We start from the raw sequence: 26,970 nt of genomic DNA, 5'->3' as shown, positions 1-26,970 counted from the left end.
CATGTAAAATAAGATCCATTGCACCACTGTTTATATTAGCAAAAGAGGAAACAACCCAAACGTCCACCAGCAAAGGGTTAGATAAATTATAGCACATCCAGACCATGGAATTCTATGATGCTATAAAAAATACTGAGGAAGCTCTCCATATACTGATTGATGTGAAAAGAGCTACAAAATGTTTAAAATAAGTGTATTAAGTTTTACGTTTAAAAAGCAAGGTACCGAATAATGTGCAGAGTATACTCTCATTTATATTATTTTTTAAAAAGGCAGAGGGCTAAGAATATATATTTTTATTTGCTAGCAAATCCATGAAGAAACTCTGGAAGGATACATACAATTACAGTGGCTAGCTGAATAGAGGGGGTGGGGAAGGGGTAAGGGAGTAATACAGGGTAGATGGGGGCAGTATACTTATTTATACTATTTTTATAGTCTTAATTTTAAATCATTTGACAGACTATATTATATATCTTAAAATTATACTTAAATAAATGGTCCTCTCCCTAACCCAAGAAATATTATTTACACATTTTCATATTCACCTATGCTTTTTAAATATTTATGGTTTCATTTTCTATCTTTAATTCACCTAGTATTTCTTTCAGTTAATCTTTTTAAGCAAAACATAATCCCCTTCCCCCAAATCACCTGGCTAGCCAGCTATTGCAATTCATTTGTTCACTACTCCATCCTCTCTCCCCAGATTGGAAATGTCATCTTCATAAACCCAGGTTTGTTTCTGTACTTTAAAATTTTTCACTGATTTTTCCTTCTATCCCTGTTCCACAAGAGAGTTCCAATTATTGAAGCACTAGAATTCATTTATTTTTTATACTAAATATTTTAAACTTATAGTCAGAGAATAAATTTACAATATATTTTCATATATTTTTCTACAAGTACACTATCATTACTTTTCTTAAAAAACAAGACATGACTAGTCTCATGCACTTATCCCCTTCATTTAAACTCTAGAACCTTGTCAAGTCCCTCCTTCCTTTCCTTCCCTCAAAGATTCCCATTGTGGTTTTATAAGAATTATGTTCAACGTGTTGGTTAATTTAGAACTAAATGACATTCCTGTACTATCGAGTGTGTGTATTCTTCATTTCTTCATGTCTTCTTTTATATTCCTCAGTAAAACTGTATGGTTATCTTCATATAGGTCATGCACATTTTTAAAGTTCATTCTTAGGCATTTCATACCTTTGGTTGAAATTGTTAATGGGAAATTCCTCCATTATATTTCCCAATTACTATTGTTTAAACATGGGAAAGTGACTGTTTTTTGCATTATTTATTTTGTAACTGACTGTATTACTGAAATCTCTTCACTAGCGCTAATTAAATTACACTCAAGTTATGCCCATATTTTAAAGTCTTGATCATCTGTCTCAGATACTGGCATAATTTCAGGGGCCTGACCTTAAATCACATACCCAAAGGTAACTAAGGAAACAAATGCCATTTAATATGATGTGCTTTTAAGCTAAAGGAGCCTGACTCTTAAATAAGGAAGGGTTTAAAAGACAAAGTCTCATTTTCCTAATCATAGGGCTAGAACAGGGTTTTTCAACATGGCACTACTGACAGCTTGGGCCGATAATAATGGACAATGGAGGACTGTCCCATGCTGGGATTTAAGACATGCATATTTGGTCTTTGTACCCTTTCTTGGACAAAGACCCTAAAACCCTTGTAATTTCCTAAGTGAGGAGAGAGATAGAAGCATCTTCTGTTATAATATTTGGGTTTTGTCCCCAGTTTCAGAAATAGCTCCAAGAGCAATAAAGGTGAAAGGAGCCTCTGCAAGTCCCTTTCAACCACACCTGATTTATGTCAAAGAGGTGAACTTTAGAAAGCCCCTAAGGCTGAGAGACTGGTTACCAGAGGAGCCAACCAAGTGATTAGAGGGTTGGGGCTTTTAGCCTAACCCTCTGACATCTCAGGAGAGGAGAGGAGCTGGAGATGAGTTCAATCACCAGAGGCCAAAGATTTCATCAATCATGCCTACATAATGGAAGCTCCATCAAAACCCTAAATGAAGGGCTTTGGAGAGCTTCTGGGTTGGTGAACACACGGAGGTGCTAGGAGGGTGACGTGCCTGGAGAGGACATGGACGATCTGGGCTGCTCCCCCATACTTTGCCTTACGCATCTCTTCTATTTGGCTGTTCCTAAATTGTATCATTTATAGTGAACCAGAAATTTTAGGTCAAGTGTTTCCCAGAGTTCTGTGAGCTGTTCTAGCAAATCATCCAACCCAAGGAGGGAGGGGTCACAGGCACCCCCAGTTTGTAGTCAGTTGGTCAGAAGTACAGGTGACAACCTGGGACTTGCAATTGATATCTGAAGTGGGGGACAGTCTTGAGGAACTGAGCCCTTACCCTGTGGGGTCTGTGCTACCTCCAGGTGGTGAGCATCATAGCTGAATTGTAGGACACCCATTTGGTGTCTGGAGAGTTGGAGAATTGGTTGGTGTGGGAAGAACTCCCATATATTTGGTGTCAAAAGGTTGTGTGTTGAGGACAACAAAATTTTCCTTTATGTGCACTGCAAAGTATTTAGCAGCATCCCTGGGCTCTACCCACTAGATGCCAGTAACACTCACCCAGTCTGGACAACCAAAAATGTCTCCAGATACTGCCAAATATCCTCTGGGAGAAGGGGCAAAAATCGCCTCCAGTTGAGAACCACTGGACAAGAGGAAGGGTTCAATACCATAATTTTCTCCATCTAGTGCTATAAGGCTAACAAAATCAGCCTTAATTCCTTCATGTTTAAGAACAGAGGAAAATGTCAACTAGCTTAATGAATTGTTAGCCATAGAAAATAGGCATTTTTTTTAACAGAATGGGGGAAGGTGGCCATACACTACAAGATAGTGGGGCTTGCTACAATAACGAAATGGTGATACTAGAGGAAGAAAGGACAGATAATAGAACAAAATAGGAAGTCCAGAAGCAGAACCAAGCATATATAATAATTTGGTGTATGAGGAAGGCAGCATCTCAAATCAATAGGGAAAAAATGGCCATTTAATGAAATACTATGGTTTAATTCACTAATCATTTAGAAAAAAGATTCCTAAAAATATAATGGAATTCTATAAATGTTCAAGTAATCAATAGGAAGGCAGGAAATTCCTAAAAATATAAACCATAAAAGAACAAAAAGAATTAAGAATCCTAAGGTGAAAAAGGCCTATACAAATAAGTCCAGAGAGAGAAACTCAGAAGAATGAGAGATTTGACAACATAAAAATTTACATCTTAAGGATTTCCATTTCCAGGAAAATGTACTTTCCCTATTCCTCCCACTACGTATGGCTTAAACCCCTGGACATTATATATAAAATGAACAAGAAAACCCTGAAAGGTGGCGAGAAGGCAAATCAACTAGGGATCTTGAGACCCAAGGAACATTATGGTAATGAATTCCATGGGTTTTCTTTCTGCCTTGTATTTCCCAGGCTCGGAGTTGAATAGGTTGGCCAGTCAGAAATGACAATGGGTATAGAAAAACAAAACCAAACCCAACAAAAACCTGCTCTCTAGACAAAAGACAAGAATGGGGCAGACCAACAAGACAGAAAACTTTTAGACAATAACCAAACATCACAGAAAAAAGTGTGGTCCCGCTCCCTACCTATTCCAGAGAACAGCAAGTGAGGAACTTAAACTTCCACCATTGTGAGGCTATAACGAGGTATCCCAGTACCCCAGCCAGGATGGTATCAGAGAAGGTCAAGTAGGGAGCCAGGATGTTACCTCTGCCAGCAGTTAATGAACCATGTCCTCACAGTGTCAGTGGAAACCACATCAGGAGCAGGAACTCCCACTCCTGCCCAGCAGTAACTAGGAGACCCTTGCCTTGGGTAGCAATGGAGACGGACTAGGGAAAATGAAGTTCTACTCCCACCTTACAGTAACACAGTGAAACCCTTCTGTCTCATGCCAGAGCAATGTCACATAAAGCCAGCTAAAGCAAAAGTCTTGAATCTGATTCAGAGTCTCATAACATAATAAGAAAATGTCCAGGTTTCAATTAAAAATCACTCTTCCTACCAAGAACCAGAAAGATCTCAAATGGAATTTAAAAAGACAATACCAAGATAATAGAAATGTTAGAATTATTTGACAAATATTTCAAAGCATCCATGATAAAAGTGCATCAAAAAGAAATTATGAACACACTTGAAACACAAGAAAAAATACCCTTAGCAAAAAAAAGAAAAAGAAAAGAAATGAAAATCTCTACAAAGAAATAGAAGATAAAGAAGAGTCAAGTGGAAATTTGAGATAACCAGATAACCAATAACCAAAATGCAAACCTGAAGCCAAGCAAAAGGACTCAGCAGCAGAACAGAGGGGATAGAGACAAGAATCAATGAACTTGATGACAGAATGATAGGAATCTACACCAAGACACTTAATAATTAAATTTCTGAAAACTAAAGACAAAGAAGAAATATTGAAAACAGCAAGAGAAAAATGTCATCTGACCTACGGAGGAAAAATTATTTGAATGACAAATAGTTACACAAATTGACATCCATACCATGGAATACCATGCAGCAATAAAACAAACAACTGACTCACACAACAATCTGGATGATCTAAAGGGAAGTATACTGAGTGAAAAAAGCCATTCCCAAAAGATTACATACTGTATGATTCCATCCATATAACGTTTTTGAAATGTCAAAATTACAGTAATGGAGAGCAGATTAATAGTTGCCAGGGTTAAATAGAGTGTGGGAGCAGAAGAGAAGTAGGTGTTGCTATGAAAGGGCAAAATGAGGAATCCTAGTGGTGAGAGAACTATTCTATATCTTGACTACCAATATCAACATCCTGGTTGCAATATTGTACTATAGTTTCACAAGATGTTACCACAAGGAGAAAGTGGCCAAAGGGTATGTGGGATCTCTTTATTTTTTCTTACAACTGCATGAGAATCTACAATTATGTCAAAATAAAAAGCTTAATTTAAAAATTTAAAACCTTTTAATATCTATAAAACTAAGTAAAGTAAAACCGAAACAAACTGGGGAAAATACTTCTTTTTGGGGGGGAGGGGAATTACATCCTTATTTTCACTAACATCTAGCAGAACCTGAGCACTTTCTTTAGTTATAAAGGTAGGCAACAAACCACGTAGGTTAGTAGTACCTGTGACTTTGTCACCAACAGAAATCATAGGTACAAAAATACTTCTTATACAAATATCAAAGCGTTAGGCTATTGCACCTGCATATAAACGAGAAAAAGATAAGCACCATATTAGAAAACTGAGCAGGGAATTCCCCGGTGGTCCAATGTTTAGGGCTCCACACTCCCACTGCCAAAGGCGCGGGTTCGAGGGCCTGGGTTCGATCCTCAGTTGGGGGAATTAAGATCCCGCAAGCCGCATGGTGCGCCCCCCCCCCCCCGCCAAAAAAGAAAAAAAGACAGAAAACTGAGCAAAAGATACAAAAAGGGAATTCATTCAATTTCCCTCTCTCTCTCTCTCTCACACACACACACACACACACACACACACACAAACACACGAAAAAAACACAAATACAATTAATCAATCATTTGAAGAGAAGTCAGCCTTACTACTAATAAAGGAAAATGTAAATGAACATGATGCTATGATACTATTTTCAGTGTTAAACTACCAAAGCTTAAAAAACAAACAAACAAACAAAAGGGATAATATCCAACATATTTAACACCGTGGGGAAATGTATACTTTCATAAAAACGACAAAGATAGCCAACGTTTATTGAATACCTATTATATACATGTCAGACAAGGTTCTAAGCAGTTATTTATATTCACTTACCTACCTAATCCTCACAACAACCCTACAAGGTAAAACGCTGAGCACTTACTGATGAGCAAACCAAGCACTGAGAGCTTAGAGTAACTTGTCCAAGGTCAGAGAACTAGTAAACAACAGAGCCAAAGTTCAAACACTTATTTCCTGGTTGTTTTTTTATTGATAACAGATATGTATTATTTGTAATATCAAAAATTCATTTGTACACAATTAAAATAATGCCCCCCAAGGTAGTGACCAAATATTCTAGCATCATAATGATTTTAATGCTCCACTTCATCTCTTTGTGTCCTACAATGCCATACCAACCAATCAAAATTGGTTACATTATCACTACTAAATACAAATTATAAATAAGTTGTTTATTATCTATAATTTTTTACATATTTTACCTTTTTGGTTGTTTCCAAAAGCTCTGAAACCATTACCATGAATATGTAATTCAATAAAATATACCATAAAGTAAAATGTATACAATATCTCACTCAGTGTATTTCTCAAGCTCTAAAATATCTGAGGCATCTACAGTAAAACCAAGCTTATGTGGCTTATAAACCAGTACTTTTTATTAACTGCATTTTGGTTTAGAAAGATCCTAAATGTCTTCTCATTAATGTTCAGTATAGGTTAAATGCATTTTACTGAATCTGACTTATTTAGAAACTGGTAACCCATGCATGCAAAATGTCTCTACTAGCCAAAATATTTTACCATTCCCCAACTATGCCATATAACTCACTTATTACTACATTATTAATATTCTCTAAAATTTTATACTACTCCAGAAATGTTCTTTCCTGTTTTATCGTACCTCCTGATAAATTTCATTTCAGAAGTTTTATTTTAAAAAAGGAAAACAGAACATATCAACAGATTGTGAAAAAAAATGCTTGGTAAATACAAGCATTAAACAGTTGAACAAAACATTTCAGTGTAACGCTATTATTACTAGTGGCCAATTTGTCTAGACTATTCATTCTCAGAAGGTTGTAACTTTTCCCCCAAACAAACATTCCTTGGTTCTAAACCTAAAAATGCAAAACCAGAAGGAGCAGTTTAGATTAAATTTCTATCGCATTCATCAATAACACTAACCTCCAATAAGAGAAGTCAGTCATATTCGGATGAATCAATCAAATAAGAATCTCAAAATCAATCTTGAATACTGTGCCTCTCCATTAGAGAGTAGAGTTCAAAACTTACCAGTGGACTGTCCACCACGGTTGAAACGAGTAACTGATTGTGTAGCAATCGTTCCACTAGACGTCCGAGTAGCAGGAGTGAGGGGTAATCCTGCAAACGCTGTTGGTTGAGAGGCGTTCCCCATCAAGACAATATTGAAGTTGGTGCACCCAGTCTGAGGTGCACTTCCACCAATGAACGAGGACACTGCTGCAGACTGAGTGACAGAGCCAAAAGCAAAAGGAGTGGATGCTGTCCCCTGGTGTGATAGGGCACTGCTTGTTACAGCATTAGTACGGGTGCTGGCACCCAGCTCAAAAGCCCCTAGAATCACTGTAGGTTGTGTGAAAGCCCTGTTGCCCAAGTTTAATTTTATTGCATTTATTCTAAATAGAGAAAGGAAAAAATCAATATAATAGTTCGCCGCCACATTAAATGGCAGCTAGATAACATAGCTCCTGTCAAATTAAGTTTGTTTTTTTTTTAACATCTTTATTGGGGTATAATTGCTTTACAATGGTGTGTTAGTTTCTGCTTTATAACAAAGTGAATCAGTCATACATAAACATATGTTCCCATATGTCTTCCCTCTTGCGTCTCCCTCCCTCCCACCCTCCCTATCCCACTCCTCCAGGCTGTCACAAAGCACCGAGCCAATATCCCTGTGCCATGCGGCTGCTTCCCACTAGCTATCTACCTTACTACGTTTGTTAGTGTGTATATGTCCATGACTCTCTCTCGCCCTGTCACAGCTCACCCTTCCCCCTCCCCATAACCTCAAGTCTGTTCTCTAGGAGGTCTGCGTCTTTATTCCTGTCTTACCCCTAGGTTCTTCATGACATTTTTTTTCCCTTAAATTCCATATATATGTGTTAGCATACGGTATTTGTCTTTTTCTTTCTGACTTACTTCACTCTGTATGACAGACTCTAGGTCTATCCACCTCATTACAAATAGCTCAATTTCGTTTCTTTTTATGGCTGAGTAATATTCCATTGTATATATGTGCCACATCTTCTTTATCCATTCATCCGATGATGGGCACTTAGGTTGTTTCCATCTCTGGGCTATTGTAAATAGAGCTGCAATGAACATTTTGGCACATGACTCTTTTTGAATTTTGGTTTTCTCAGGGTATATGCCCAGTAGTGGGATTGCTGGGTCATATGGTAGTTCTACTTGTAGTTTTTTAAGGAACCTCCATACTGTTCTCCATAGTGGCTGAACCAATTCACATTCCCACCAGCAGTGCAAGAGGGTTCCCTTTTCTCCACACCCTCTCCAGCATTTATTGTTTCTAGAGTTTTTGATGATAGCCATTCTGACTGGTGTGAGATGATATCTCATTGTAGTTTTGATTTGCATTTCTCTAATGATTAATGATGTTGAGCATTCTTTCATGTGTTTGTTGGCAGTCTGTATATCTTCTTTGGAGAAATGTCTATTTAGGTCTTCTGCCCATTTTTGGATTGGGTTGTTTGTTTTTTTGTTATTGAGCTGCATGAGCTGCTTGTAAATTTTGGAGATTAATCCTTTGTCGGTTGTTTCATTTGCAAATATTTTCTCCCATTCTGAGGGTTGTCTTTTGGTCTTGTTTATGGTTTCCTTTGCTGTGCAAAAGCTTTGAAGTTTCATTAGGTCCCATTTGTTTATTTTTGTTTTTATTTCCATTACTCTAGGAGGTGGGTCAGAAAGGATCTTGCTGTGATTTATGTCATAGAGAGTTCTGCCTGTGTTTTCCTCTAAGAGTTTGATAGTTTCTGGCCTTACATTTAGGACTTTAATCCATTTATAGCTTATTTTTGTGTATGGTGTTAGGGAGTGATCTAATCTCATACTTTTACATGTACCTGTCCAGTTTTCCCAGCACCACTTATTGAAGAGGCTGTCCTTTCTCCACTGTACATTCCTGCCACCTTTATCAAAGATAAGGTGTCCATATGTGCATGGGTTTATCTCTGGGCTTTCTATCCTGTTCCATTGATCTATCTTTCTGTTTTTGTGCCAGTACCATACCGTCTTGATAACTGTAGCTTTGTAGTATAGTCTGAAGTCAGGGAGCCTGATTCCTCCAGTTCCTTTTTTCGTTCTCAAGATTGCTTTGGCTATTCGGGGTCTTTTGTGTTTCCATACAAATTGCAAAATTTTTTGTTCTAGTTCTGTGAAAAATGCCAGTGGTAGTTTGATAGGGATTGCATTGAATCTATAGATTGCTTTGGGTAGTAGAGTCATTTTCACAATGTTGATTCTTCCAATCCAAGAACATGGTATATCTCTCCATCTATTTGTATCATCTTTAATTTCTTTCATCAGTGTCTTATAATTTTCTGCATACAGGTCTTTTGTCTCCTTAGGTAGGTTTATTCCTAGATATTTTATTCTTTTTGTTGCACTGGTAAATGGGAGTGTTTTCTTGATTTCACTTTCAGATTTTTCATCATTAGTATATAGGAATGCCAGAGATTTCTGTGCATTAATTTTGTATCCTGCCACTTTACCAAATTCATTGATTAGCTCTAGTAGTTTTCTGGTAGCATCTTTAGGATTCTCTATGTATAGGATCATGTCATCTGCAAACAGTGACAGCTTTACTTCTTCTTTTCCGATTTGGATTCCTTTTATTTCCTTTTCTTCTCTGATTGCTGTGGCTAAAACTTCCAAAACTATGTTGAATAAGAGTGGTGAGAGTGGGCAACCTTGTCTTGTTCCTGATCTTCGTGGAAATGCTTTCAGTTTTTCACCATTGAGGATGATGTTTGCTGTGGGCTTGTCATATATGGCCTTTATTATCTTGAGGAAAGTTCCCTCTATGCCTACTTTCTGCAGGTTTTTATCATAAATGGGTGTTGAATTTTGTCAAAAGCTTTCTCTGCATCTATTGAGATGATCATATGGTTTTTCTCTTTCAGTTTGTTAATATGGTTTATCACATTGACAGATTTGCGTATATTGAAGAATCCTTGCATTCCTGGAATAAACCCCACTTGATTATGGTGTATGATCCTTTTAATGTGCTGTTGGATTCTGTTTGCTAGTATTTTGTTGAGGATTTTTGCATCTATGTTCATCAGTGATATTGGCCTGTAGTTTTCTTTCTTTGTGACATCCTTGTCTGGTTTTGGTATCAAGGTGATGGTGGCCTCGTAGAAGGAGTTTGGGAGTGTTCCTCCCTCTGCTATATTTTGGAAGAGTTTGAGAAGGATAGGTGTTAGCTCTTCTCTAAATGTTTGATAGAATTCGCCTGTGAAGCCATCTGGTCCTGGGCTTTTCTTTGTTGGAAGATTTTTAGTTACAGTTTCCATTTCAGTACTTGTGATTGGTCTGTTCATATTTTCTATTTCTTCCTGATTCAGTCTTGGCAGGTTGTGCATTTCTAAGAATTTGTCCATTTCTTCCAGGTTGTCCATTTTATTGGCATAGAGTTGCTTGTAGTAATCTCTCATGATCTTTTGTATTTCTGCAGTGTCAGTTGTTACCTCTCCTTTTTCATTTCTAATTCTATTGATTTGAGTCTTCTCCCTTTTTTTCTTGAGGAGTCTGGCTAGTGGTTTATCTATTTTGTTTACCTTCTCAAAGAACCAGCTTTTAGTTTTATTGATCTTTGCTATTGTTTCCTTCATTTCTTTTTCATTTATTTCTGATCTGATTTTTATGATTTCTTTCCTTCTGCTAGCTTTGGGGTTTTTTTGTTCTTCTTTCTCTAATTGCTTGAGGTTCAAGGTTAGGTTGTTCATTCGAGATGTTTCCTGCTTCTTAAGGTGGGCTTGTATTGCTATAAACTTCCCCCTTAGAACTGCTTTTGCTGCATCCCACAGGTTTTGGGTCGTTGTGTCTCCATTGTCATTTGTTTCTAGGTATTTTTTTGATTTCCTCTTTGATTTCTTCAGTGATCACTTCGTTATTAAGTAGTGTATTGTTTAGCCTCCATGTGTTTGTAGTTTTTACAGATCTTTTCCTGTAATTGATATCTAGTCTCATGGCGTTGTGGTCAGAAAAGATACTTGATACAATTTCAATTTTCTTAAATTTACCAAGGCTTGATTTGTGACCCAAGATATGATCTATCCTGGAGAATGTTCCATGAGCACTTGAGAAAAATGTGTATTCTGTTGTTTTTGAATGGAGTGTCCTATAAATATCAATTAAGTCCATCTTGTTTAATGTATCATTTAAAGCTTGTGTTTCCTTATTTATTTTCATTTTGGGTGATCTGTCCATGGGTGAAAGTGGGGTGTTTAAGTCCCCTACTATGAATGTGTTACTGTCGATTTCCCCTTTTATGGCTGTTAGTATTTGCCTTATGTATTGAGGTGCTCCTATGTTGGGTGCATAAATATTTACAATTGTTCTATCTTCTTCTTGGATCGATCCCTTGATCGTTATGTAGTGTCCTTCTTTATCTCTTGTAATAGTCCTTATTTTAAAGTCTATTTTGTCTGATATGAGAATTGCTACTCCAGCTTTCTTTTGGTTTCCATTTGCATGGAATATCTTTTTCCATCCCCTTACTTTCAGTCTGTGTGTGTCTCTAGGTCTGAAGTGGGTCTCTTGTAGACAGCATATATAAGGGTCTTGTTTTTGTATCCAATCAGCTAATCTGTGTCTTTTGGTGGGAGCATTTAGTCCATTTACATTTAAGGTAATTATCGATATGTATGTTCCTATTCCCATTTTCTAAATTGTTTTGGGTTCGTTATTATAGGTCTTTTCCTTCTCTTGTGTTTCTTGCCTAGAGAAGATCCTTTAGCATTTGTTGTAAAGCTGGTTTGGTGGTGCTGAACTCTCTCAGCTTTTGCTTGTCTGTAAAGGTTTTAATTTCTCCATCAAATCTGAATGAGATCCTTGCTGGGTAGAGTAGTCTTGGCTGCAGGTTTTTCTCCTTCATCACTTTCAGTATGTCCTGCCACTCCCTTCTGGCTTGTAGGGTTTCTGCTGAGAGATCAGCTGTTAACCTTATGGGGATTCCCTTATGTGTTATTTGTTGTTTTTCCCTTGCTGCTTTTAATATGATTTCTTTGTATTTAATTTTTGACAGTTTGATTAATATGTGTCTTGGCGTATTTCTCCTTGTATTTATCCTGTATGGGACTCTCTGTGCTTCCTGGACTTGATTAACTATTTCCTTTCCCATATTAGGGAAGTTTTCAACTATAATCTCTTCAAATATTTTCTCAGTCCCTTTCTTTTTCTCTTCTTCTTCTGGAACCCCTATAATTCGAATGTTGGTGCGTTTAATGTTGTCCCAGAGGTCTCTGAGACTGTCCTCAGTTCTTTTCATTCTTTTTTCTTTATTCTGCTCTGCAGTAGTTATTTCCACTATTTTATCTTCCAGGTCACTTATCCGTTCTTCTGCCTCAGTTATTCTGCTATTGATCCCATCTAGAGTACTTTTAATTTCATTTATTGTGTTGTTCATCGTTGCTTGTTTCATCTTTATTTCTTCTAGGTCCTTGTTAACTGTTTCTTGCATTTTGTCCATTCTGTTTCCAAGATTTCGGATCATCCTTACTATCATTATTCTGAATTCTTTTTCAGGTAGACTGGCTATTTCCTCTTCATTTGTTAGGTCTGGTGCATTTTTATCTTGCTCCTTTATCTGCTGTGTGTTTTTCTGTCTTCTCATTTTGCTTATCTTACTGTATTTGGGGTCTCCTTTTTGCAGACTGCAGGTTCGTAGTTCCCGCTGTTTTTGATGTCTGTCTCCAGTGGCTGGTTGGTTCAGTGGGTTGTGTAGGCTTCCTGGTGGAGGGGACTAGTGCCTGTGTTGTGGTGGATGAGGCTGGATCTTGTCTCTCTAGTGGGCAGGTTCACGTCTGGTGGTGGGTTTTGGGGTGTCTGTGGTCTTATTATGATTTTAGGCAGCCTCTCTGCTAATGGGTGGGGTTGTGTTCCTGTTTTGCTAGTTGTTTGGCATAGGTTGTCCAGCACTGTGGCTTGCTGGTCGTTGAGTGAAGCTGGGTGCTGGTGTTAAGATGGAGGTCTCTGGGAGATTTTCGCCGTTTGATATTATGTGGAGCTGGGTGGTCTCTTGTTGACCAGTGTCCTGAAGTTGGCTCTCCTACCTCAGAGGCAGAGCCCTGACTCCTGGCTGGAGCACCAAGAGCCTTTCATCCACATGGCTCAGAATGAAAGGGAGAAAAAGTAGAGGGAATTAGTAGAAGTATGAGGAAAGAAAGAAGGAAAGGAGGGAAGGAAGGAAGGAAGAAAGAAAGAAAGAAGCAAAGAAGGAATGAAGGCAAGAAGGAAAGAAAGGAGGGAGGGAGGGAGGAAGGAAGGAAGGAGGGAAAGAAGGAAAAAAGACAGAAAGAAGATACAGTAAAAATAAAATAAAGTATAATAAAGTTATTGAATTAAAAAATTCTTATTTAGAAAAAAAAAAGGGACGGATAGAACCTTAGGACAAATGTTGGAAGCAAAGCTATACAGACAAAATCTTACACAGAAGCATATACATACACCCTCACTAAAAGAGGTAAAGGGGGAAAAATCATAAATCTTGCTGTCAGAGACCACCTCCTCAATTTGGGATGATTCGTTGTCTAAAGGAGGGAAGGAAGGAAGCAAAGAAAGAAAGAAAGAAAGAAAGAAAGAAAGAAAGAAAGAAAGAACGAACGAACGAAGGTAAAGTATAATAACGTTATTAAAATTAAAATTGATTATTAAGAAAAAAATTTAAAAAAAAAACCATGGACGGATAGAACCCTAGGACAAATGGTGGAAGCAAGACTATACAGACAAGATCTCACACAGAAGCATACACATACACACTCACAAAAAGAGGAATAGGGAAAAAAATCATAGATCTTGCTCCTAAAGTCCACTTCCTTAATTTGGGATGATTGGTTGTCTATTCAGGTATTCCACAGATGCAGGGTATATCAAGTTGATTGTGGAGCTTTAATCCGCTGCTTCTGAGGCTGCTGGGAGAGATTTCCCTTTCTCTTCTTTGTTCTCACAGCTCCCAGGGCTCAGCTTTGGATTTGGCCCTGCCACTGCGTGTAGGTCGCTGGAGGGCGTCTGTTTTTTGCTCAGACAGGACGGGGTTAAAGGAGCCGCTGATTCGGGGGCTCTGGCGCACTCAGGCCGGCGGGGAGGGAGGGGCACGGAGTGCGGGGCGGGCCTGCGGCGGCAAAGTCCGGCGTGACTTTGCACCAGCCTGAGGCCCGCCGTGCGTTCTCCCGGGGAAGTTGTCCCTGGATCCCGGGAACCTGGCAGTGGCGGGCTGCACAGGCTCCGCGGAAGAGGGGTGTGGAGAGTGACCTGTGCTCGCACACAGGCCCCTTGGTGGCGGCAGCAGCAGCCTTAGCGTTTCCCGCCCGTCTCTGGGGTCCGCGCTTTTAGCCGCGGCTCGCGCCTGTCTCTGGGGTCCGCGCTTTTAGCCGCGGCTCGCGCCCGTCTCTGGGGTTCCTTTAAGCAGCGTTCTTAAACCCCTCTCCTCACGCACCAGGAAACAAAGAGGGAAGAAAAAGTCTCTTGCCTCTTCGGCAGGTGCAGACTTTTCCCCCAAATTAAGTTTTATAACATTTTATTACATAGGTTATTTCATCTCAATACAGAAGGAAAGATAACCAGATATTATTACAGGAATACATGTACAGAGCTCCGTATTCGCTCATCCATAGATAAAGGTTTCCTAATTCGGTCTACTTTAAGGAGAACAAAAGTTTTAAAGGTTTTGATGGGGAAGGAGTAGCTGCGGAATTTTTATTTTCAGTACAGACAACAGAACTTACACTTCTTCTGCCGGTCTGGCAGACTTTATTAAAAACATAATTTTTAGTTTTAGACACTGAATCACAAAGTCACGTGAGGCATACCTTTAATAGAGTTTCTAGAAAATTTTAAATGTATTTCATGACCCACGAAAAAAGTGCTTCAGTATTTAAATTACCCGTCCTAAGAAAGGTTATTTAACACTCAATTACAGGTTATTAGATAACTAACAGTATAGGGGAGAATTCCAGAGGGAATAGCTTTCATCAGGCTATCAGGTGTTACTGAAAGAAAGGGCTGGATCCAACTGAATTTACATAGAAAGGCATTTTTTAAAATGCTCCCTTTAAAAATTCTGAGATGCAGGAGGGAAGAATGTATATCCAAGGTCATTAAAATGATCAATAGACAAAGATCTCTCTAGAGAGAGACATTTAATAAGCAAGCAGTCTAATTTCAAGATGGTATATGTTCAAAACCCAGTGAGTACTCTTCCTATGGCTCACATAAAACGAAGGGATACCACAGATCAGAATTCAACGTGCCTTGTGTCTCAAATCAGAAATGACTTCAATTTATAGGACTACCTTGGGAATGAGTAGCATAATTCCTAATAATTGACTTCGAAATGCCACACCATCCCTTTACCCTTTCCATACTCCGAATTGAAAGTTTGTCTTTGAAAGATGATTACCTTTGTAGCCACTAAAAGAATCAAATGGTACTCTTCTTACCCTAAGGAAATCCAGTTCCTACTGGGATAGGAGTTGATGCAACTGGTGCTCCAAAGCTGAATCCTGTATTCTGCCTAGCTGGAGTTGTGTTACAGAGTGAGAACAGGCCAGTAGAAGATGAACTTCTAACTGGTTGGTATGGAGTCCCTAAGTTAAACCTCCTATACTAGGTGTAGAGAAAGTAAACTCTGTAGCTAAGTGGTTGTCTCTGCAGAGCCAGAAGTGAACCAACCGGTAGGGGCACCAGTTCCTCCAAAAATAAACCAGCTCCTGACTCCAAACCCTAAATGGGGGTAAGAGAGGAATGGAAGAAGAAAATTTTTAGAGATCTCAATGAGACTTCCAGGTCAAGACGGCAGATGGGAGCCACACTGGAATCACTCTCTTATACTCCAAACTCCAAGAAATACCAGTTCAAAAGCATTTACTAAAAACACTTTTTAAAAAATACAGAGTTTTTTAAGAAAAAAGACAGTGTCTTCCCTGGAAGTCCAGTGGTTAAGACTCTCCACTTCCAGTGCAGGGGGCACGGGTTCCATCCCTGGTCGGGGAATTAAGATCCCACATGCCCCGCGGCATGGCCAAAAAAAAAGAAAGAAGACAATTTTTTAGGTGCCAAACAGGGAATTCATATCTATGAGCAGAAGCTGAAGCTGCTTAGCCCAAGGGGGTGACTTGAATGAGATGTGTGCCCTAAAAGTTGGAAATATGCTAGATTGTGGGTAAATTTGAGGCCACAGGGTAAGGTCACAGGCTCCTCGATCAGCAGAAACCTAGTGGAGCTTATATCTGGGAAATCTCTATAGGAGAATGAAAAAGGCAATGGAGACATGCAGGAACCCCAAGCTGGTACAGAAGATATACACAGACAGCTCAAATTCAATTTACCTTTGTGGTGTGGAAGCTTCAAACTAAGATGGTAACATAAAAACACTAATTAGGAGCTGATGAAACTTTCAGGGCCCAGGCAGGTTGTCCATGACATCACTTATCAGAGATATCTCCACTTCCTAGGTCATCCATGATCCAAAACACCCCGAGAAAATTAACTCAAAGACAAGAACTACAAAACGTCTAAGTAAGTAGTCTATAGACCTGAAAATTGAGGAAATTCTCATCTAAGGAATTAGAGGTGATAGAGCAATATGAATGGCACATTAAAATGTTTTATATGGTCAAAGAGCTCAAGAGGGAAATAGCATCCATAAAAGCAAACAAGTGAATGTGAAAAAGAACCACGGAGAAATCCAAGAAACGGATACAGTATTAGAAATAAAAAGGCTCAAGGGATAGATTTAAATAGTAGACTAGACACAGTTGAAGAGGGAAAAAAAAATCATTGAACAGGAAGAGAGAACAGAAGAAAAGAATCTGCCAGAGCACAGGGCAGATAAAGTGATGGGAAAGAAGAGAGAAATTAAGAGATAAGGAGAAAATAAAAGAGAAGTTTCAGTGTATATCCAGAAGGAATGTCAGAAGGAAAAAAATAGAATGGCAGAGACATTATTCAGAGTTAATAAATGAGTTTGCTAGAACTGAAGAAAAATGAGTCCTCATGCTTAAAGCCATCAAGTGCAATCAGGCAACTCCTCCCACCACCATACACACACACACACACACCCTTTATATTGAAACCCTAAAATATTAAGAATAGAGAAAAAAATCTGAAAGTTATCAGAGAGAAAAAATCATTTACCTAATAAGGAGTAACAACCAGGTTGACAGCAGGCTCTTCATTAGCAACAGTAAATGTTAGAAGAAGATGGAATAATATCTCTAAATATCCCTTGAAGTGTTAAGGGAAAATCACTGTGTACTTATCATTCTATCCCAGTCAAGATTTCTAAAACGGGATGCGACTAACAATCAGGTTTTACACAATAGCTCTGAAAGGCAATTCTAAGAAATCAGTATCAAAAATATTTCATCAAAGTTATGAGCCCCATTACTTTATACACCAGTAAAAAGGAAAACAAAAACAAAAAGAAAAAAACCAACACCAATCTGTTACAGTTCCTTATCATCACTGACAATATTTTTTTTTTACTTTTTGAAAGAGCTCCTTTCAATGTAGACACAGATTTTAATCAAACATGCATATATTAAGAAAAAATACTCAGAGTCCAATTTTCCACTCAAATTTCTTAAAGTCTTCTGTGCCACCAGGAGCACTGTTGCTGCAGCAATTCTTAAAAGAACTCATAAGAGAACTAAAAGCCATTTTTGCTATGCTTTCAAGCCAGCTTTGCAAATATGTAGACCAGCCTCCTTTTGTCTCCCACGTCAGCATAATCAATAACTAAGCCTGATTAACCATCTTTTGCGTTCGCTCCCCACAGCCACTGGTTTCTAGGAGTTACAGGTGATCCCCTGTTATCTCTGGGATTTTCACCCAAGACACCCATTAGGCAGGTTTTGATCCTAGACACTTTGATATTAAATGTGCATATGGAAACAACTATGACATCACAACTGCCACCTAGCCAAAAGGGATTGTAAGATACCATCAACTGTTAAGACTCATTTCAATTGCAGAGATGTTAAAATATGGAAAACTATACCTCTTAAAATTGGTAAAATACAGTATCTTGAGTAGTGTTTGTGTCATGGTTATAAGTGAACACCTCCCCAAGACTAACTCTGAAGGACAATATTTATCTAAATGTGTTAATATGACATGCTTATTTTTAAGTCATACACATCTTAGAACTTTTAAAATGTGAGCTCCAAAGGGTGATTTCAGTGGTATAATAACTCAGTCCTGGAAGGCACAGAAAGAAAGGTATTCTGGGCAGAATAAGAGCCCTTGCTGTATTTAGTCTTATATTCCCAAGGGTACCACACTCCTGAGGTTATAAGCATTATAAATTATATTATAATAATATTATATTATTATGTTATATAATTATATATTCCATATTTATGATATATAAGTATATGATAATATCACAGATGTTGACAGAAGAAATACTGTTGCCAAACCATGGTTCTTATACTGTCATAGACATTGATACTTTCAGAATTAGGTAGTGTCATCAATGTCATATTGCAGGCCAAAGGAAAAACTTCTGGTAGCCATCAAAAGGTGGAACTTTTTCTTGTGCCCTCGCATTTGTGGACTTTCCATTCTTTTGAAAGTAATTTAAGAATTACCCTGTTATTAGAATTTCTCTGCTAAATGTAGCATGAACATTTAAATATTTTCTTCCTTAGAAAATTGAGAAATAAAACAAATGAAAATCACCTTGGGACTAAAAATGAATCTGTCATTAAGAATTTGGAATTAAAAATTCCCTTCCGTCTCATTTAGATCGTATATCTGTCACATCCTTGTACTTTAAAAAATCTTTTTAATCTATTCTGCTTAACCGGTTTCTAACAAGGGTGTTTTAAATGTCTCTCATGGGCTCCCTGGTGGCACAGTGGTTAAGAATCCGTCTGCCAACGTGGGAGACACGGGTTCGAGCCCTGGTCCGGGAAGATCCCAGATGCCGCGGAGCAACTAAGCCCGTGCACCACAGCTACTGAACCTGCGCTCTAGAGCCCATGAGCCACAACTACTGAGCCCACATGACACAACTACTGAAGCCCGCACACCTAGAGCCCGTGCTCCGCAACAAGAGAAGCCACTGCAAGGAGAAGCCCACGCACTGCAACGAAGAGTAGCCCCCGCTTGCTGCAACTAGAAGAAAGCCTACGCGCAGCAACGAAGACCCAACGCACCAAAAAATAAATAAATAAACCTCGTTTCCAAAAAAAAAAAAGGTCTCTCATTATTAGAGATTATCAATTTCTGCTTATAATTCCATTGCTTTTTTGCTTTATATATTTCAAGACTATGCTGTTAGGGGCATAGATTCATGGTTGATACTCTCTTGGCAGATCTCCTTTCTTTCATCAGTGTGAAATATCTGTTTATTACTAAATTGCCTTAGATCACATTTTGTCTGACATTAATGTTGCTTCACCATTTTTCTTTTGGTTGCTATATGCCTAGTGTATCTTTTTCCTTCCCTTTGTTTTCAACCTTTCTGAGTCATTTTTAGCATGGCTTTTATGAATAGCAAGCAAAGCTGAAAATTTTAAAATAGAGTCTAAGAATCTCTTAATGAGTGAGTTTAATTTATTTACATTTATTATGACTACTGACACAACTGGATTCATATTTCTCCTTATTTTGTCTTTTTTATTTGCCATGTTGTATTATCTTTTATCTTTTTCTACGTAATTGGACTGATGGAATTTTCTGTATTCCATCATTTTTCCCATACTTGGAAGTTACATATGCTAATTATATTTATTTGTATGAGTTTCTCTTGAATTCTTTAACACATTTAAATTTATGTTCTTCTAAGAAAGCCTGAAGTTAATCAGTATTCCATATCCTTTTTAAGAAATAAGACCTTAGGAGCTTCCCTGGTGGCGCAGTGGTTGAGAGTCTGCCTGCCGATCAGGGGACACGGGTTCGTGCCCCAGTCTGGGAGGATCCCACATGTTGCGGAGCGGCTGGGCCCGTGGGCCATGGCCACTGAGCCTGCATGTCTGTAGCCTAAAAAAAAAAAAAAAAGAAAAAAAAAAAAAGAAATAAGACCTTAGCACACTTTAGCTTCTCTCTGCATATCACTACTTTAATAAAAATGGAAAACAAGTCTGTACTCCCTCTATGTGGCTATGAGTAGGAATATCTGTCTCTGTCATTGTTGAGTTCCTCTAGCCAACTTCTTTCTATTCCTCTTCAGAGTGCTCTCTCCTTATCCACACTGCCTGACTAGGAGCTTAAAGTTGACAAAACTACAGCTTTATATGTTGAGCCCAGCTTACAGTTCCATCCTGGATGTCTTAATGCAAGCACACATGTTCAAAGAAAGAAGTACTAGATGGTGAAGGACTTGTGCAGAAAATTCACTAGGCCTAAAGAAATCATCGGAGCTCACTGAAAAGGCTCCTGGAACTGGGCAGATGATCCCTGCCTGGTAGTCCAGTCTAAATGAGACAATTCAATCAGTGCTGCCACCTATCGGGCTGTGCCAATCACTTAAATGAATTAGAATCTGTTTCCTCACCTCTAAAATTCTGGCAGTTTCACTGAGTAACCAAAATGTTTTCTTAAAAATAAGTTTACAAAGGGCCTTCCACACATATACTATCTTGTCTAATTTAATTTAATGTAAAGTGCTATATGAAAGCTTTCTAAAATATAATGCTGGGGTTGTCCTCACTGTCAGTGAAGGATCAGTCAATCAGGGGTATTTATGGGACACTCTCTAAGCTGGCCCAGAGAGTGTACATAAATTGCATTTCAAATTACAATTCAAAAAAATTACTACACAACTATCTCATTTATCAGCATGCAAATTATCTTCTTTTTGTACTACCTATCGTCCTTTATAGGTCCTAGGAGTGTTCTGGTTAGTAGGAAACCTGACTCAGGATCAATAAATGATGGTAGGTCATTTCAGGACACACCATTTTACCACTTAAGTTCTTGAATCTCTTGAATAAAAGGGAAATGATAAAACCATTTACCGAATCTGACATTCCTCATCTTTTAATTACCTACAACAAACCGTAAAGGTATTTTGATCTCCATTCTATAGTTGAAGAAACTGAGGCTCTAAGATACTAAATTACTTTCCCAAGGTCAAACAAATAGTAAGTGAAGGAACTGAACACAATACTTTCACTGTAACATTAGCTTAAGCAACACATATTAGGAAGATAAGTCTGCATCTCAAAGAGCAGAAACAAAATAAGTTCAAGCCTGGGTACCTATTATAGGTCATTTCAACATAAATGTTTAGGGGCTTCTGTCTCACAAAGTATAAATGATTTTGGGGGAAATCACTCATGCCATTATTCCCCCACATTACTTTGAGAAATAACTGTCAAGAAGTGACTAGCATAGAAGTTCAGCCATGTAATGGATTAAAAAGTTTTTCTGCCTTCTTGGAGGCAAATCCTCTTTGGAGACAACGTTCTCCCTAAAATGCCTAGTTACTAGATAACCATTCATGAATTCCACGTGAATGGTGAATTCCATTCACCATTCCACGAATTCAGTTCACCTTCTCAAGAACATCATGACTAAACAACCTGGCCTGAAAATTCATGCAATGTGATTAGTTCTGGTATAAAACCATTCCAATAAATAGTAACTTCTGATGATACATATGGTTCCTTAACATATTAATTATGGAACTAAGGAGAGAGGCAGAGAAGCAAAGGAAAAGTACCAAATCACTGAAGAAACCCCTTTTCCACCAAGAAAGCGTTACAGAAATGGAACTAAAGAAGAAAGTAGAAAAATTGAAGCCTCAAAGTACAATAGGGTCCTTATTTGCACTGACAGTTATTGATGCCAACTCTGGAAGTAGAAACTGAGTTACCAATGTTTTATCCTAAATGTTTGAGTCCCCAGAGAGAAATGGATAGGGAGAGGTGAAATTAGCACAGCCATTTTCAAGGAAATAGGAAGGGATCAAACCTCTAATGGTAATCATTTTATTTTATGCCAAAATAAAATATAGAGCTATGGAAAATTGTGCATTAGTTTTCAGTTCATATTAAACATCTTAAGCAATATAACTCACTGATTATCTTTCACGTTAAGTGTTTTTCTCCCCCTTCGTACTCATACTATAACTTGTCAAGGCCATAATGTCAGAATCTTATTTTAAAGGCTAGAAAGGTTTTTTCAAATCCCAAAATTAAGACCAACTTTCCGAATATTACAAGTCTGACACTGCAGAGAAGACTGTACATTTCCATGAAACAAGTCTTATTTTACTGAATGCCTTTAGCAGTTACAACAGTGGAAAAGAAAAGACCAGGGATGAGACCACAGGGGAGGGTGGGCAGAAGGACTCAAGAGAGGGGAAATCTTGGAGGAGCTGAGAAGGATACAAGGCAGGGGAGGGGACTCAATAGAGGACGGGAGTGGAGGGCAGAGAAACCCAAAGAGAAGGCTTGGCTAAATGGAAAGGAGGCAGAGGGACCCAAAAGGGCAGCAGTGAAAGAACAGGATTAGGAGAGGGGAGAGGAGAAAGAAGAGAGTACATCACTGGAGAGAACTAGTCTAAGAAATGAAAGAGGAATGGCATTCAAATGCAAAGTACAGCCTCAAGGCCTACTCACTTTTAGAAGAATCCTCCCTCAAAACCTTGGAGAAAAAGAGCAAAAAAAAAAAAAAAAAAACAACAAATGAAAAACTGGAAACTTCTGAAGCATACTAGTATTCATAAAAATCTTAAGCATGAAGTAATAGTAGTCATTTAAAGATTTCAAAAAATATCATTTTACAAGGAAAAATAGATCTGGCTAATATAACTTAATTCAAGTTTATTTTTTAAAATAAATCTCACTTTTCTCAGGGCTTTACTCCACAAAAAAACTAGTCATCAAGTATATTTTTCAAGGTATGCCTTTGAAAAATAAGCATAATTCTTATGTTTGTAATTTTTTTGTGTGGTAAAATATAATGTAAAATTTACCATTTTAACCATTTTTAAGTGTACAATTCAGTGGCATTAAGTACATTCACAACATTGTTTAACCATCACCACTCTCTATTCAATATTTACGAAACTTTTTCATCACCACAAACAGAAATTCTGTACCCATTGAACAATAACTTCCCATTGCCCACTCCCCCAGCCCCTCTATTTTACTTTTTGGTAACCTCTATTTCACTTTCTGTGTCTATGAATTTGCCTAATGTAGGTACCTCTTTTAGTGGTATGATTTATATGAATATTTGTATACTTGAAACAACCTAAATGTCCAACAACAATAGTGGAATGGAGATATTTTTAAGTGGCATAGTTATATGAGGGCTACTTTAGAGCAATAAAAGCAACGTTTTTTTCTTTTCTTAATTTAGGTTTTATTACTCCTAAATGACTTTCTGTTTTAAGCTTTATTCCTGGATTGTGCAATAAGTCTACCGGGAGAAACCTATGAAAACTGTACATATTAAATGGCAAGATAGCATTTTTGAATATTTCTGTGTTACTGAAATAATTGTGTAAAAAATAAAAGTCACTTCACATTTTAGTATTTATATGAGTTATATATGTGTTATTTCATTTTAAAAATTTTTTTAATTAATTTTTTAATTGGGGTATAGTTGATTTACCATGTTGTATTAATCTCTGCTGTACAGCAAAGTGAATCAGACATACATATACATATATTCACTCTCTTCCAGACTCCATTCCCATACAAGTCATTACAGAGCACTGAATAGAGCTCCCTGTCTATACAGTAGGTTCTTATTAGTTATCTTTATATATAGTAGTGTGTATATGTCAATCCCAATCTCCCAGTTTATCCCCCCTAAAATAACTAACTTTATCTACATTTATCAGTATAGACAAATCTCAAAAACAATGTTGACCCCCAAAAAGTTGCAGAAGAGTAAGTACAGTATACCATTTATGAAAATGTCAAAGGACATACAAAACAATATATTACAAATCATTTATGGCCATCTATGTTTGAGTGCACTTAAAAACACAGGAAAAATATTTAACAACTTCAGAAGAACAAATATCTCTGGGATTGGGAAGGGGTACAAAGAGTAGTGTTTTAGTTTTATGTTTAGTTTCAGTGTAATGCTTTAGTTCTTTAAAAAAACCAATATCTAATGAAAATATGGCAAAAGGTTAACAATTGTTAAATCTTTCGTGGGTACATGGATGATGGTGTATAATAGTCTCTGTAATTTTCTGTCTGAAATATTTTATAATTTTAAAAAGAGGCTCTAGTTTTAGAATGTTTTAGAATGACAGAAAATAAGACAACCTGTGTGCTTTGAAAAGGGGGAATGTGCTAATACAGACCAATTATAGCTTTTATTCTCCCAGTCAACTTAATTGCTTCCTTTATAAAAAATGTAAATTACAAATGAATACATACTCATATAATCTTTGGAAAAGACATTCAAAAAGAAAGCTAATCACCATGAGTGTTATTATGGCACTTGAATCTGCTTGAATATGCTATGATTCATACATTTTTTAGAGTGTATCCTTTTGAAAATGTCCATATTTATTAGTTAAAAAAATACATTCAACCTAACTCATATTGTGGTTGATGACTGCTACTCCAGCACAGAGAAACCTAGAGGGGCAAATCCATACATCCAAGGGGGCAAAAATTCACAGCTCAGGTCCAGATTCCTGGCCTTCTTGTTAGGATTCCTCTTGAGGGCATGGAAGGGGTTATATGTATAGCTAATCAGTTTTGAATACTCCAAACATTTATTAAGCCATCTATTCTGTTTCCCTTTTATTTAAAACCAAACCACGGAATTCCTGAGAAACTAGGGTCACAACTGTACCTCTAGGCCAAGTGCAAACACTCCGATTGCCAAGCAGAGCAAACTGGCGCCGCGCCAGCGTTTCTGCACTCCAAAGCGGGAAAAGCGGGGCACCGGGTCCGGCGACGTTCCCGTGAGTGGGAGCGACGCGTAGCTCCGGCCGGTGCCTCGCTGGAGCTGCATGGCAGCCGTAGGGGTGCTCCCCCTGGGGCTCCGGATCCAGAAGGCTTGCCCACAGCAGAGGAAAAAAAAGCGCGATCCCACCCTACACACACATAGACACAAACACACACACAAACGCTGAGCCGGGACGGAACCACAACACGTGTCTCTGTCACAGCGCGGAAAGGGGGCGTGGGGAGCGCGTGTGGAGCCGCCACAAAACCTCCTCAAACCCCCCGGCCACCGAGCCTACCTTTCTGCCCACGCTGTTCGGGATCTGCTGGACAACTAGCGGTCCGATCTAGAATACACGTGCAGGAAGAAAGTAACAGTGAGGGAGCCCGCTGATTTCCTGAACAAACGAAAACCGGTGGTGGCGGTAACTCTGGTGGCTGCAAAGTAAAGGCGAAGGCAGTTAAAACTGCGGAGCGGCCAGAGGCGGACCCGGAACTCCTGCGGCCGAAAAGAGCCAGCCTGCGCAGCGGGCGCTTCTCCGCGGAGCGATGCTGAGACCCAGGCTTAAAAGGGGTCGACCTAGTTAACTGGAAAGGGCGGCCATTGACCACAACTGGCACGCGCCCGGATTGGTTACTTCTCGTGAGGTTTCAAAGGACACTCTTCTATGGTTGGCCAGGAAAGTCAAGCGGGAACCCGGAGGCGGGGGTTGGCGGCGATCTTAAACGACGTTGTTACCCAGGCAACAGAGGGACGCAGAGCTCTCCGCAGTGTATTTTTGGATCCTAGAGAGCCACCCAAAAACTGACCCAGGTGAGGAAACCCGAACCTTAGAAGGGGGAAAGAAGGGGTCCTCAGATGCCTTAGCTATCAGAGAAATTAGGGAGAACTCTAGATACTTACGGCTCTGAGAGATACCCTAAAAAAGCCACAATTGCCGATAGAACAGATCTGTTCTCTAAATCCCCCTGCCCAAGACGCTCTAGAAGCAGGATTCAGCTTTAACAAAACTCAGTCTATCAGAATGTGAGTGAGATGGGGCAGTTTTACCAGACAAGGGATGGATGCGGATGGAATGTCAGAAGGCCAAAATGAACATGCGAACCTTCCCGACGTTTTTCTCTAGACACTTACATACACTTACTGTTGTAACGCTAATTTGAGAGTGAAAACTATTATTTCCTTGTAGGTAGATCAGGGTGCTCTAAGTTGAAGTAGCCACTGTTATCTTCTGTTTTACATGTACAGGCATGATTTATCTTGGACCAGGTTGCCTTGGTTGGGATATATTTTTTAGGGGGTATAACGCTGTTCAGACTGAAAAAAATGGCCTGTATTTCGTGGACAATGCCCTGTGTGTCGGAATGTGAGCACTGTGGCCTGAGAGTTCCAACCACAGTTGGTCAGATTCGTTGAGGAGTGAGAAGCAGTCAGACCGCACTTGGGGGCCTGGAGCGTGGTGTGCAAAAGCCTACTTGTCCCTACCAAACCTGCTACTCACCAAGGGCTGATTGGGAGAGTAAGTGTTATATGTCGTTGGACTGTACCCGTCAAAAGGTAAGGGACTGTGACAAAAAATAAAATCTGAGTGAGGGGAGAGTACAGAGTTTGAGCAGAGAGGTAGGGGCCTCTTTTCCTAAGAGCTTCTTGTGACAGGGATTCAGAACAGAGACTATTTCCTGAAGAAATGAAGAAAACAGGCCTGTTGACTTAGGGAGAAAATTTCAAAGCCCTGAAGGAAAATGAGCTGTCTCAACTCCTTTTTAGATAGAGGTGGAGTATGGGAATGCGACAGAAACAAAAAAATTGTTGGCAAGTGTATTAAGTTTGGCTAAAACAAAGAATAACGGGTAGAGGAAATATTAAATCAAGAGGCTCATTTCTTGACATTTAGATTTATGAAATATTCCAGGTACTTTCAAAAATCATCTTCCATTAAATATATTTTAAATTTGTAACAAAAACTCTTGTTAAGTCCCCATAGTTACTTATGACTTGGTACATTCAATAGCAGTGAAAGTTAGAGACCTAAAAAAGGAAATTATTCTTGGTATTGTAAAAACAAGTC

The 26,970-nt window shown here is 38.6% G+C and overlaps 2 protein-coding genes across 2 annotated transcripts in view; one reads left to right on the top strand and one right to left on the bottom strand.

Annotated features, from left to right (window-relative positions):
• LOC101316180 (nuclear pore glycoprotein p62) overlaps positions 1-24,968 on the bottom strand; it is a 69,351-nt gene extending 44,383 nt beyond the window's left edge. The window contains exons 1-3 of the mRNA XM_073798879.1: positions 24,807-24,968; positions 16,355-16,377; positions 7,041-7,405 (exon numbers count right to left, since the gene is read on the bottom strand). Of these exons, the coding sequence (XP_073654980.1) occupies positions 7,041-7,405; positions 16,355-16,377; positions 24,807-24,968 (550 nt within the window). The remainder of the gene's footprint in view (positions 1-7,040; positions 7,406-16,354; positions 16,378-24,806) is intronic.
• Positions 24,969-25,239: 271 nt separating this feature from the next.
• Positions 25,240-26,970, top strand: part of DNAAF6 (dynein axonemal assembly factor 6) — a 41,039-nt gene continuing 39,308 nt past the window's right edge. The window contains exon 1 of the mRNA XM_033849275.2: positions 25,240-25,715. The gene's annotated coding sequence lies outside the window, so the exon portion shown is untranslated. The remainder of the gene's footprint in view (positions 25,716-26,970) is intronic.

This window comes from Tursiops truncatus, chromosome X (assembly GCF_011762595.2).
Source record: "Tursiops truncatus isolate mTurTru1 chromosome X, mTurTru1.mat.Y, whole genome shotgun sequence".
Classification (NCBI taxonomy): Eukaryota; Metazoa; Chordata; class Mammalia; order Artiodactyla; family Delphinidae; genus Tursiops; species Tursiops truncatus.
Note: the sequence above shows the minus strand (reverse complement) of the source record. Positions and strands in the feature narration are given on the sequence as shown.